The 13,026-nt window shown below is 37.1% G+C and overlaps 1 protein-coding gene across 1 annotated transcript; it reads left to right on the forward strand.

The window, feature by feature from the left end:
• The first annotated feature begins 1,633 nt into the window (after positions 1 to 1,633).
• GTF2A1 (general transcription factor IIA, 1, 19/37kDa) lies at positions 1,634 to 10,650 on the forward strand. Its single transcript, XM_009696501.1, has 4 exons — positions 1,634 to 1,780; positions 2,658 to 2,978; positions 5,424 to 5,513; positions 10,043 to 10,650. Exons 1-4 carry the CDS (start codon positions 1,742 to 1,744, stop codon positions 10,148 to 10,150), a joined length of 558 nt encoding a protein of 185 aa, XP_009694803.1. The 5' UTR covers positions 1,634 to 1,741; the 3' UTR covers positions 10,151 to 10,650.
• Positions 10,651 to 13,026: the final 2,376 nt, after the last annotated feature.

Genomic DNA, 13,026 nt, shown 5'->3' on the forward strand with positions numbered 1-13,026 from the left:
TAGAGCCTTCCTACCCTGCAGCAGATCAATACTCCAGCCCAACTTGGTCTCATCTGCAAACTGACAGGGTGCACTCGATCCCTTTGTCCAGATCCTTGATAAAGATATTAAAGAGAACTGGCCCCAATACTGAGCCCCGGGGAACACTGCTTGTGACCGGCTGCCAACTGGATTTAACTCCATTCACCAGCCAGTTTTTTACCCTGTGAAGACTATACCTGTTCAAGCCATAAGCAGCCAGTTTCTCCAGGAGAATGCTGTGGGGAATGGTGTCAAAGGCTTTACTAAAGTCTAGGCAGGCAATGTCTGCAGCCTTTCCCTCATCCACTAAGCGAGTCACCTTATCATAAAAGGAGATCAGGTTAGTCAAGCATGACCTGTCTTTCGTAAACCCATGTCGACTGGGCCTGATCACCTGCTTGTCCTGTATGTGCCATGTGACGACACTCGGGATGATCTGCACCATAACCTTCCCCAGCACCGAGGTGAGGTTGACAGGCCTGTAGTTCCCCAGATCCTCCACCCAGCCCTTCTTGTCAATTGGAGTCACGTTTGCTAGCCTCCAGTCAACTGGGACCTCCCCAGTTAGCCAGGACTGCAGATAAATGATGGAAGGTGGCTGGGCAAGCTTCTGCTAGCTCCCTCAGTCCCCTTGGGTGGATCCCATCCAGCCCCACAGACTTGTGTGTGTCTATGTGATGTAGCAGGTCACTGACCGTTTCCCCTTGGATTATGGGGGCTTCATTCTGCTCCCCATTCCTGTCTCCCAGCTCAGGGGGTGGTGTACCCGTAGAACTGCTCTTGCTACTAAAGACTGAGGCAAAGAAGGTATTAAGTACCTCAGCCTTTATGTACGAAGTTCAGGATTATCTAATTTAATTGCTTCTCCTCCATCTTTCTGATCAGAAATGTGAAAAACTAATGTCAGAATATATCTTAGCTCTTGCTTTTCAGAGTTGGAGGCAGTGTCCAAAGGTGTGTGAGTCTTATTTGTGAAGTGAGAAAAGGTATAAAATGAAAAGCTATACGGTAATAAAAGAAAAGAGAGTACAGGCATTATGGAAACAGAAGGGAGAGGTGAATAGTAAGTGTAAGGATAGGTTTTTCAAAAAGGCAACTGCATGATAATATTGCAAAGAAAGTTATGCGTAGAGGAATTTCTTGTAATGTGATTGGAGGGAAGAGAATGTGACGAAAGGACATCGTGTGACAGGACCCTGGAAATACCACAGTGGTTAGCAGTGGATAGAATTTTTGTGGTGTGAATACCTGTATTCCTATTTTGGTATATGTTCATTTGTCTTTCTATCTGTAAAGTTTATCTTGTGAAGCATGAGGTATACTTAGAAGTGGGAGCTAATATTTAAAATACTGTACTGTATTAAAGGATTAGAATTTGGCTTGCATATGTGAATTTATTTTTGGATTGTGTACCTCACGATCGTATTTAAATAGTAAACAATCCTAGTAGGTCTTTGTTTGTGACACAGCTGCTGTAGCATAGTATCTTTTCACTAGTGAAAATGAAACATAAACACTCTCCTTTAATTGTCACTGGTGTTCTTCCAGGAAACAAGGTTCTGAACTAGGATAATTTTAAAAGTGAATTTCTACATTTCATTAATTTGATACTTATTTCATTACAGGCCAGATCCTCCAAGTAGTTAGAACTGCAAATGGAGCTCAGTATATCATTCAGCCACAGCAGCCAGTTGTTTTACAGCAGCAGGTCATACCGCAAATGCAGCCTGGTGGAGTACAAGCACCTGTTATACAGCAGGTAAAGAAAAAGATTTTAATATGTACACTTGAAAGGAAAAACACTATAGTAATTACTAGAGAGGCTTGCATTTTTGTGACCAAATTGAAACAGAATGCAAAGTCAGAAATGGTATATTTAAAAAAAAAAAAATTGCATAAAGTGTGTTTTTTAAAAATCAACGATTTTGAAATGTTGTTTCCAATGTCACTTCTGTTCTTGCCAAATTCTAACTGGCTACAGTTTACAGTATCTTTTGTGCATCTCCTGATGACAGTTAAGTGCATAATCCTAGCCTACATCCTTTTAAAAATGTGTTTATTCATTAAAATGATTCTATGTCACATAACATATGGAAGAAAATACCTAAAACACACACGCACATTTAGTATTTTTAGTAGTGAATATAGGTTATTTTAGTAGTGAATACAGCATGTTTTATGAGGATTTTTGTTCAGCTACAAGGTCAAGTGTGTGTCCAGACTGTGTAATTTAGCATTGTGTCACAGTTTTGCAGTTTAAGGATGAGTAACAATTTATAGAGAGTTTAAAGTTAAATATTTTATAGAGAAGGTTTAAAAATAATCTTTTACTTGAATTTAAACATTCCTCTGCTCTGCTTGGAACTCAGGTGTGGCGGTAGTGCTAGCATTTTTAGAATGGAAAGACAGTAGGTTTTCTTAGATTTAGCAATGCAAAATGCAGAAAACTAACATGGAGTAGTGAAAGAAGGTATGTTATTGACGATTAAATTATGTATCTGATATAGGTGGAATATTTGTAGCTCTTGTTTCTCTAATTAGTGCAAGTCAGATTGATACGCTTTAATTGTTTTCTGTAAGTGATGTGGTAGTCTGTTATTTTAGCAGCCACAGAACTTGCAATGATATTCCATCAGGTTTTGGCACCTATCCCTGGAGGAATTCCCCAGCAGACAGGAGTGATTATTCAGCCTCAGCAGATCCTGTTTACAGGAAATAAAACACAAGTCATACCTACAACAGTGGCTGCCCCTACACCAGCTCAAGCACAGATTCCTGCAGCTGGTCAGCAGCAACCACAGCAACAACAGGCACAACCACAAGCACCACTTGTTCTCCAAGTTGATGGAGCAGGGGACACATCGTCTGAAGAAGAAGAAGATGAGGAAGAAGACTATGATGATGATGAAGAGGAAGACAAAGAAAAAGATGGGGGTGAAGATGGCCAAGTTGAAGAGGTAAACGTAACATTATTTTAGAAGACTGGAGCATGCTTGTGTGTCTTTTTTTTTTTTTTTTTTTCAATATTTAAAAGAAAACTATATGCCTCAAATAATATTGTATTCCAATGATTTTGAGAATAGAACTTTTATCCTTCTACTTCAAGTTCTTTATTTCTCATATTGAAGTTGTGTGTATGTTAGCAAAGCACATTGAGATGCAGCTGGGGAAGGTGGGGGACACAGCAAAAACTGTTAATTGTTGTGAATGCCCTTTTAAAAACTTCAGCAGTAATATTTCTGATGTTATGGAGAGGTCAGCCATGAAATTATGAAACCTTCATAAGCAAACAAATAGTCAACTCCACTTGGGACTGAGTGCATAGAAAAGCAAGGTGTTAAGAAGATTGACAAAAAGGAGAGCATATATTTAGTTCACTGAGGGGACCAAGAGATGTGGTCTGACCTGTATCTCACTGACTGTTCCATTGCTTTCTGTTACACTAGAACAAGCCTGAGAACTCAAATTTGATTATAAAGCACCTTCTAGAAACACATCTGACCTTGATTTAATGAAATCAGGAGATAGGAGCAGGAGTGAATATTCTTTGTAACTTCTTGCGTTCTTAACAATATTTTAGATATTAACAATATCTAATATCTAACAATAATTTAGACTTTGAATTTGCTTGATTTTAGACTTGAGCCAGTGGTTCTTACTAAGTTTTGGGGTGTTGCACCAAAAACCCCCGTAAGATTACGAAATCTTAGGACAAGGGGAAACGGTCTCAAGTTGCGCCAGAGGAGGTTCAGGTTGGATATTAGGAAGAACTTCTTCACTGCAAGAGTCGTTAGGCATTGGAACAGGCTCCCCAGGGATGTGGTGGACTCACCATCCTTGGAGGTGTTCAAAAAACGTTTAGATGTGGCACTTCAAGACGTGGTTTAGTGGGCATGGTGGCATTGGGTATATGGTTGGACTTGATGATCTTTGAGGTCCCTTCCAACCATCATGATTCTATGATTCTATGAAATTAAAAAAAAAAAAGGGAGGGGGAAGGGTACTAATAAGGTCACAGTACTGTTATTTCAGTCCCTGACAGGAAACTTGGTACTCCCTAAATCTATCCCTAAAATGCGTTTTGAACTGTCAGATCACTTCCACAGTTCTCTGCAGCTTTTGAATTAAGATTCCATTTAAAATGTCAATATGAGGACCATGTGTAGCATTTCACCATCTGTATCACCCATGCAGTATATGCAGGTAAAACTTCTAATTTTTATCAAGGAGTTAAATCAGGTTTTCTGTAGTACATCTACAGTGGTGTCTAACAGTATTTTTCTGTTACAACTTACAGGTTGGGTTCACATCACTTTTCCATTATGTTGATCAGCATTGGTGTCAGTTTGACTGCTTTAATAGTTACCTTATTAATTATAGGTCATCATGCTTAAATATTAAGTGTTCTTCAGTAGTGCCTTAATGCTAGCTTTCTTGTAGAAATTTTTTTACATGCCAAGACTTTATTATCAGCATGCTAGAGATCTTCTGTTATTTTTACTGCTTGTGTTAATACGTAGTTAATTAATGAGTGGACCAGTTCCTTAAAGCTTTTGAAATCAGTTTATATATAGCATTACTTTGGAAGGAATTAGGACCTCTAGTGCACCTTTTTCTTCTCTCACTAGCATCTCCCCCATTTAGCTTATATATTTGGGAGTAGGTGGGAAGATGAGGATCATACAGAAGACTTCAGAAAAGTTGTTCTGCTTTTATTAGAGGTTGTTTTAGCTTTTGAAATGTTTGTTACTTACATGAGATTAAAAAAAACAAAACAAATTTCTGCTGGAATAGAGTGTTAGCAGAAAGAGGGAAAAATGAAAGTAATTTTAAGGGACATAAAAATACATTCTAGAAGGTCTGGAGAAGTTATTTTGTATGTATCTGTGCAAGATCATCTTAAAGCATCTTTCTTTCCCTTTCTGTAAAAAATTTCTGCGTGTGTTCCGGTCTGTTTGTGATACATCAAACATGAATAAGTCAGGGAGTTTCTATTTTTAATGGCACATAGGGAGTGATCTGACTAATGTTGCCTTTCCACTGCTTAGATGCTTTAGAAAAATTAAAATCTGCATAATGATAAATTCTTTGTAAAGTCAAATTGCAAGCACCGGAACGTTTACAGTAAAGGAGCAAGAATAGTTGTGGTGACAGAAGGCTGCAGTGCCCAGAATCTGGCCTGGACAGAATTTCCAGACTAAAATTGGTAAGGGACATCTCAGCATGGAGGGCAGGCAGGAAGTATATGTACATCCGCCCTCTGCTGGAAAGCCTAATATTCCCCACCTCAAATGTGTTTTAGGTCCTGTAGTTCATAGACAAGACTGTAGCCTCATGTGAGTAATCAAAGTAACAGCTGTGATCTTACTAAACAGCATAAATTTTTGCCTGTTTTTTTTCAGGAGCCTCTTAACAGTGAAGATGATGTGAGTGATGAAGAAGGACAAGAACTGTTTGATACGGAAAATGTTGTTGTGTGCCAGTATGATAAGGTAATCTCCTCAGAACAGAATCAAAGAATTCTACTGTCTCTGTTGTTCTTCCTATCAAGTCATAATTTTTAAGTAGTATCTATTAAGCACTGTTAAGTGCAGGTAGATCTATAAAGATTATAATGTGAAGGTAATATAAGAATTAGCTATTGTTTGTTTTTAAAACAGGTTTGTGTGATATGTTTCTACTAAACTTGATAATGAGTAAAGCTTAGAAAAATTTGGCTGCATTTTCTTCATCGTGTCTTTTTGTGACCTTTAACAAAAGGCCAGTCCTCTGGGCTCAGGAGAAGTGAACTATTGTAAGTAAGTTTGTACATTTGCTGTGGCCACGAATGGAAGAAGGCTCATGATGTAGACTTGTGGAAAACTGTTCCTTCGTCACTAAAAATATCTCTTCTTGATGATAGTTCTTTCTGTGCTATGCATTCTTTACTGAAATGGCAATGTGGAATTTGCTTATTTTGTTTTAAATTTGCTTTAAATTCTGCTGAACAGTCTTGATTCCTCTGTAATGACCAATTTCTTCTTGCATATTTGCCCTGGAATATGGAAGGATTCATCCATGTCTGGAATTGTTTAAAATGTATCTAGAGGATATCAGACACCTGCTTACTGAGGTAGTGTGCAGAAAGTTTATTCAATGTGGATTTCCTTTCTTTTCCTATGCTAGATTATTTGGACTACAAGGAATAAGGATCCTTTTGAAAGCAGGAAAAAAGCTGTAAGCTTGTTGAATAAAAACTCCTACATTGCAAAGAATGGCTTGGTTAGAAAATCTTCAGTTATGCCCAGACTCTGCCTAGCCTTGTCCTCAGATTCAACAGAGAATTTAAAATAGAGGAAAGTGGTTATCAGTATCCCAACCATCTGTCTGCTCCAGACTGTAATCCAAAACTGTTAGTTTCGAGGCAGTTCCTGAGGATAGTGAGGGACCTCAGAATAGCACTCAGAAAAGCTTGTTGGGAGCTGCTAAAGTTGAGCAACAGGAACTACTCTGAAATCCTCACCCATTTAAAAGTTAAGAATGTGAACTCAGTAGGGAACAGTGTCCATCGTTAACCTCTAGTGCCACTTGCTCTGAAAGGACTTAATCAGTCACCAAACAATTGTTGTTCAGTTTGTCTTTATAAAATACACGAGTTCAGCTCAGTTGTTCTGAGCAGAATTCCCTCTTGCAAAGTGCCCTGCATCAGCTGGTGGTGGGTGCTGCTGGAACAATGAGACAAGGGCATACAGGTAGCGATGCTTATGTAGAGCATTTTACCATCCTTTTATGAACTGTCTCTTGCAGAAGAGATAGTGGCTTTGTATCAAATGACCAGCAGAGGATTTTCTTCCTTAATTTGCCAGAAATTAATTTGATTTTTTTTTTAATCCTTGTAAATTTTGTCTTATGACAAGAAGTTCCATAAATGAATTATATGATGTGTGGAGAATTACCTAGTTTTTAACCTGTTAGTTTCATATGACACCTCCTCGTTCTTTATTTAGAAGAGTATTTTGTCTTTGCTTTCTTGGTGCCTTCTATAATATTGCAGACCATTATAATCCTCCTCAGTCATCTCTTTGAAATCAGAGCCACACTTTGCTTGGTTGTTATTTGTACAGCTGTCCAAACATTTGATTATTCTTACATTCTCCAGATCTGTTTTATTCTTCTGTATCTTCTTTGATACAGGTAGATAAGGTTGAGGGAGGATCAGAGCTATTCATAACACAGGTGAACCTTCAATTTCTTAAGTGCTGTAGCAATGTTCTATAATAGTTCATGTGTGCTTTTGACTCCACTGAACACAGAGCTGATGTTCTCACGGAGAAGTCTTAAAACATTGGGATCTTATTCCTGACTTGTAATTGTCAACTCAAACCTATCATTTCTTCTATCCATGTAAGTTGGAATTGTTTCATTGTTACTACCTTTGTATACATTGAATGCCAACAATGTTTTATTACACAATGAGTTTGGGCAGTAACGTCGTTCTGCAGCTCTTCAGTAACTGTTCTTTGTATCATCAGTGACACTCTGTCATTTTCCAGATGATTAGTGAATTCTTAAACCATGCAGACTCCAGCCAGCACGAATCTCTTCAGGAATCATCTCATTTCACTGTAAAAACAGTGTTCTTCCCTTGTTTTCCCATATTTATTCAGTTGGTTATTCATCTGAGAATCTTCCTTCTTAACTCATGGCAGCTTAAGTGCTTCTGACGAGGGATTTTTCTTGAATGCCATTTGGAAGGGCAAGAAGAGTATATAAGCCAGACCTTGCCGTGTTCATTAATTTCCTGTTGCTATTGACTTTTTAGCTTAAAGTGAGCACAGACCAAACAGTAGTACTAATTGATTGAGTGCTATGGTCATATCTGTTCTGGTGCTACTTTATTGTTTGTTTCTACGGCACTAATAGTAAATGATGAGACTTCCTGTTCTTGATGGAAATTGAAAAATTGCAATGGAGTTTCTTTGGTTTTATACCTTTTGTAAATTTTTCTTAACTTTTTTTAGATTGCATAATTACTTTTTCATGTTCTGTCTGCAAAAATTTATGATAAACGTTTCTCTTTTGGACAGCCTTTCAGCTTTCTGGAAGATCTTTCCTTTCTTTAAATGTTATTGTACTGATGGTCTTTTGTTCTTTCTGATGCCCTTTTTGATAGGTGGCAGGTATTTATCTGCTCTGTGCTTACAGCATGTGGTGGTTTTTTTGTGTTTTGTTTTGTTTGTTTTGTTTTTTGCAATATTTACTCTTCTACCTCTAGACTGAATTTTGTTCAGTTTCCTTTAGTTTTAAATTAAACATAAGAACATAAATTTAGTTAAACACTCCTCTAGTGGATTTATTGACTTCTTGTTACCCCTGGGAAAATGTTTGTCTTGCATAGCTGCTGTTAGTTCTGGTGATGTTTTCTAGCTTAAGCCCTGCACATTGTCTTGAACCAAGAAAAGGATTGTGTTTTTTGTGGGTTCCTGACTTAGATTCTTTGTGAAGTAGGACTTGACCGTATAGTATCTAAAACAGCCTCAGTGCTGTACATTGATTTTCACTCAGTAGACATAAGATAATTGAAGTCTTCCAATACTACAACTATTTCTTGTCCTTGTATCTTCTCTGATCTCTTTCACCACATTGGTCAGCCTGCTTCCTGTAGTCAGGTAGTATTTGTTTGGGAATAGGCATGAAGAAAGAAGAGTTACTTGTCTATGGAATATTTTTGTAAAGAGAATATGAATTAAACTGTTGTTTTATTCTTTGTCTTATCCTGTGTCAACAGGAATATCCATTATAACCTGGAAATCCATCATGTCACAGGCTCGCATAATACAGACTCTCTAGGGAGCAAGAATGGAATGAATGTCATCTTTTTCTTTTTTTTTTCCCCACTATGAGGATGGTGAGGCACTGGACCAGGTTGCCCAGAGAAGCTGTGGATGCCCCAGTGTTCAAGACCAGGTTGGATGGGGCTTTGAGCAACCTGGTCTAGTGGAAGGTATCCTGGCCCATGGCAGGGGGTTGGAACTAGATGATCTATAAGGTCCCTTTCAACCCAAACTGTTCTATGATTCTATGATTTTTATTTTTTTTTTCTCTATTGTAGTATTTCTTGGGTTGTTGCAAATAGCTGGACTGCTCTCCCAGCTTAATCTTACAAATTTCTTTTAAACAAAACCTTAAAAGGGCCAGTATTTTAACTGGGAAGAGTGTAGGTTAAAGTTGAAACTTCATGCCATCATCCCCAACACTGGAGGTGTTACTTTTCTCATTTGAGAATTTATGATGAGAATTGGAGTGTAAATCATATACAATGACTCACCATTGAGGAGAAATTATAGAATATAAGACTAGTACATATATCCTATATCAGCTTGTGGATTTTGTACCATAGAGATTTTCAGACTGACAACCTTGTAAATAACGCACTTGCCTTTTAACCAAACTTAACTTTCGGAAATTCAAACTCTAATATTAGAAGTAGAAAGTTGAATAGGCCTGCTATCTATCTATACATAACATAATCAAGCTAGTTTTCATGCAGAATGGAGTTTAGACAAGAGGTGCAAATACTTAGTGTTTGATGCTTTCAGGGTTGATTTAAAACATTAGTCTTTCTGTTACAGTGATTGAAATGGGGATTTCTGGCTTTCAAGTGGCATTTTGTGGCTCTCGTAATCAAAGATAATTCAATCAAATTAAAGCAGCACAGGTGGATATATCTCTCTTTTTCCTTTCCAACCATCTCTAAAAATGTGCTATATGCTTTGGATTTTGGAATGCCTCTGTGCTTGCATGGTTTTGTGACAGTTGCTGTCCCTGGTTTAAAAAATGAAAACAGAAAATACTGCTGTATGCATAATTAGTTTTTGTTTCTCATAGCTAAATGCAGAATTGATTTTCAAGATACCTGTAGTAATTTAGTAATGTATGTCCAATAGTTATTTTCATTTTTTCCTTGCCCTTACAATTTACTTATGCATTATTAGTTATTTCCGATGCAGAGTAATAATTCAACTTTTTTCCCTGTTTTTAGATTCACAGAAGTAAAAATAAATGGAAATTTCATCTCAAAGATGGCATCATGAATCTTAATGGAAGAGATTATGTATTTTCCAAAGCCATTGGGGATGCAGAATGGTGAAGTTTTAAAAGACAAAACAAAAAAACTCCCTGTAAAAGGGAAAAAAAATCAAAAGCAGGAAAGGTTGAGACTTGGACATATACTCCAATCAAAATGTGTATCTGCACATCAGAAATAAACAATAAACAAAAGTATTGGAACAAAGGTGAAATGTGGCAACAAAGACACTACTTCAGATGAGCAAGCCATGGACTGTAGCAGCTAAAGTGTTGTCTGGGAGCTGGTTTTGTGTGTTAGGAATACCTTAATTATCAATTCTACATACAGGTACCTACAGCTGGTATTTAGCATGTAAGGCTTTGTTCCCCCCATCCTTTCTTCCCTTGATTCAAGATTTTAAAATACTTCTTCCACTGATTGAAGGAACTCTTCCCTTTGATAGATTATTAATCTGAAAATGCTTATTGTGTGTACAAATCTTTGCTTTGAACACTTCCTTTTGGTAGTGAGGATGGTCTGAATGTTACTTAAACTGCGTGCAAGCTTTGTACAGAAGGGTAAGAATTAAGGTGTTAAATTTTAAATAACTTGTATAAGGAAAATATTTTTAATTCTGATATGCTCATTAATTATTATATCTATTTGTTGTTTTCAGTTCAGTTCCCCATAAACAGGTAGTTGTTCCTAGCAGTTACAAAATGGTAAAATGATCATTTATATTTCAAAATTATTTTAATTTCATGTAAGTGATACCTTTTATTTAGGGCTGTATTTTTTAAATACTAAGCACCTGTAGCTCCCCCTCCGTGCGCCCCCACCCCCGCCCAAAAGTCAAATTGCTTAACTTGTTAATTATATTCTTGCTGTTTGGTGGTGGTGGTTCAGCATCACTGGACTGAAATGAATAATATAGTTTCCATTGATTTTTTTAAAAAGGCTTTGGAGACCTTTTGAATCAAATGTGTAGGTAATGGCATAATAGATGCATTCATTCACCTGCTTACTACATGTGTAGTCCAGACATCCACAAATAATTCAACAGACCACAAGAATGACTAAATTTTTAATATAGGAAATCACATTAAAAATTGTAACATCCTGGCTGCAACTCTGTTAATCAAAGATCTGCTGTCCTAAAAAGTGTAGCTGTAAGTTACCTGCAGCAGTTAATCTCTCTAAAGTTTCCAGGTGGCATGTAATTTCATGAAGATTGCTGCACAGCTTTGAAAACACAAATTTTGTTAGAGTATCTTTAGACTGTCTTGGTAACAGAAGATCAAGCAGTCAGATGCACTAAACCTTGTGTAGTCACTTTTTGACTTGCCTTTTCTAGAGGTGTGGTTTTTTGGTGGTTGTTTGGGTTTGTTTTTTGTTTTGTTTTGTTTTTTGTTGTTGTTTTGGTTTTGTTTTGGGTTTTTTTTGTGAAAAGCAGCAAGGTTGCTCCCCCCCCCCTTCCCTTCCTCTCATGAGAAGTGAACACCTTTTCTTCATGCATAGGTTATTCTTGAAAATCCTGCTTTCAGAAATGCAGTTACTTTTGAATGAGGAGAGGGAGTGGGCATTATACTTCAGAAACTGTTGAGGAAGGAATGTTCTTGTGGCATTTCAAAAAAATTTTGTTTCATTGGGTGCTTGGAAAGATGATGAAAAAAGGACACAGCAAAGGTAAATAACTAAACTGGGGAAAACCTTCAAAAGCAGACATTTGAACCTTGATTTCTGACCTTTTTTTGCTTGAGAGTGGAACTTTTTAAACATCATTTGACAAAGTCACAAATGTATTTTAGCAGTATATAATGACTGCACTAATTTTCATTCTCTCTGATTTACTTGCCTCCAAGTGCATTCATAGTCTCAGTAGTAGGTAGAAAACTCAAAACATTGTAAAGAGGGCTTTTCTTGCTGTGGTTTTGTACACCCGTGCTCTCATGGATACAGACTAAAACTGCCTGTAGGCTATGTCTAGAGCTGTATGGTTGTTAGTAAGCCATCTACATACATAAGCTTTATGAAAAGGTAATTGATGTTTCTTCTAATTAATTCTTAAGTAATGGAATTGTCATTTAGAGTGCATTTTTGGCTTGGGGCTTCAAGATATCTCAAACTGATTAGTGTTTGCTTTATTCTGAACAAAGCAGATATTTTATTTTTATTTTTTTACCACTGTTGACACTTCTGTGTACAACTGCAATGAAACCAATAATGTACCAACTAATTCCTTCCCTCACCTTTTCCATATCTGTTACCAGTAAGTCTTAAGTAGTGGACTTCAGAAAAATTCCCGTAACACTGCACAACCAAACCAATAAAAGAAAGAAAAATCTCTTTAGCTATAGATTCCTGTTTATACTACTGGAACCCAGATTACTTGTACAACACTTTGTTTTCATACATCGTAGTATTTTTGCACCCACATGCATATACTAGAAGCTGCATAGCCTTTTTATTTATTTTTAAGGGATAGCAGAACTTTAAAGATAACGTAAGCGTAGCCTGTTCTGAAGGATGTTAGAAGCTTTCTGAACTTGCACAGTCTCTTGCAAGCTGATTCTGTGGTATGCTCTTCAGATAAGAAGTTTTGTCTTCAAATACAAACACCTGTGAAGTTTTCAGAAAGCCAGTCAAACATAAACATACCAAACTGTGCTCTTATTGCTACATCAAGTGTTCCTTTTTTTAAATTAAAAAGCATGTTTTAATTTCATTTTATTGTAGCAGCTTGCTGTAAGAATGTAGTTTGCTTAATTTTATTACTGTACTTGAATTTTTAATCATGGTTTTAACATTGTAACTGAACAGACCATTTCATTAGGTTCCAAAGAAACCATTCCTTTCAGAGGGCAAGGGATTCCCATGTTCATAGCTCATAAATGATTTTTTTCCCCTCCCTCCCCTTGGAAATAGTTTTTTTTGGTCATTTGTTGTGCGCCCCCCCC

The sequence above is a fragment of the Cariama cristata genome, unplaced genomic scaffold, assembly GCF_000690535.1.
Source record: "Cariama cristata isolate BGI_N322 unplaced genomic scaffold, ASM69053v1 scaffold16383, whole genome shotgun sequence".
NCBI classification, from domain to species: domain Eukaryota; kingdom Metazoa; phylum Chordata; class Aves; order Cariamiformes; family Cariamidae; genus Cariama; species Cariama cristata.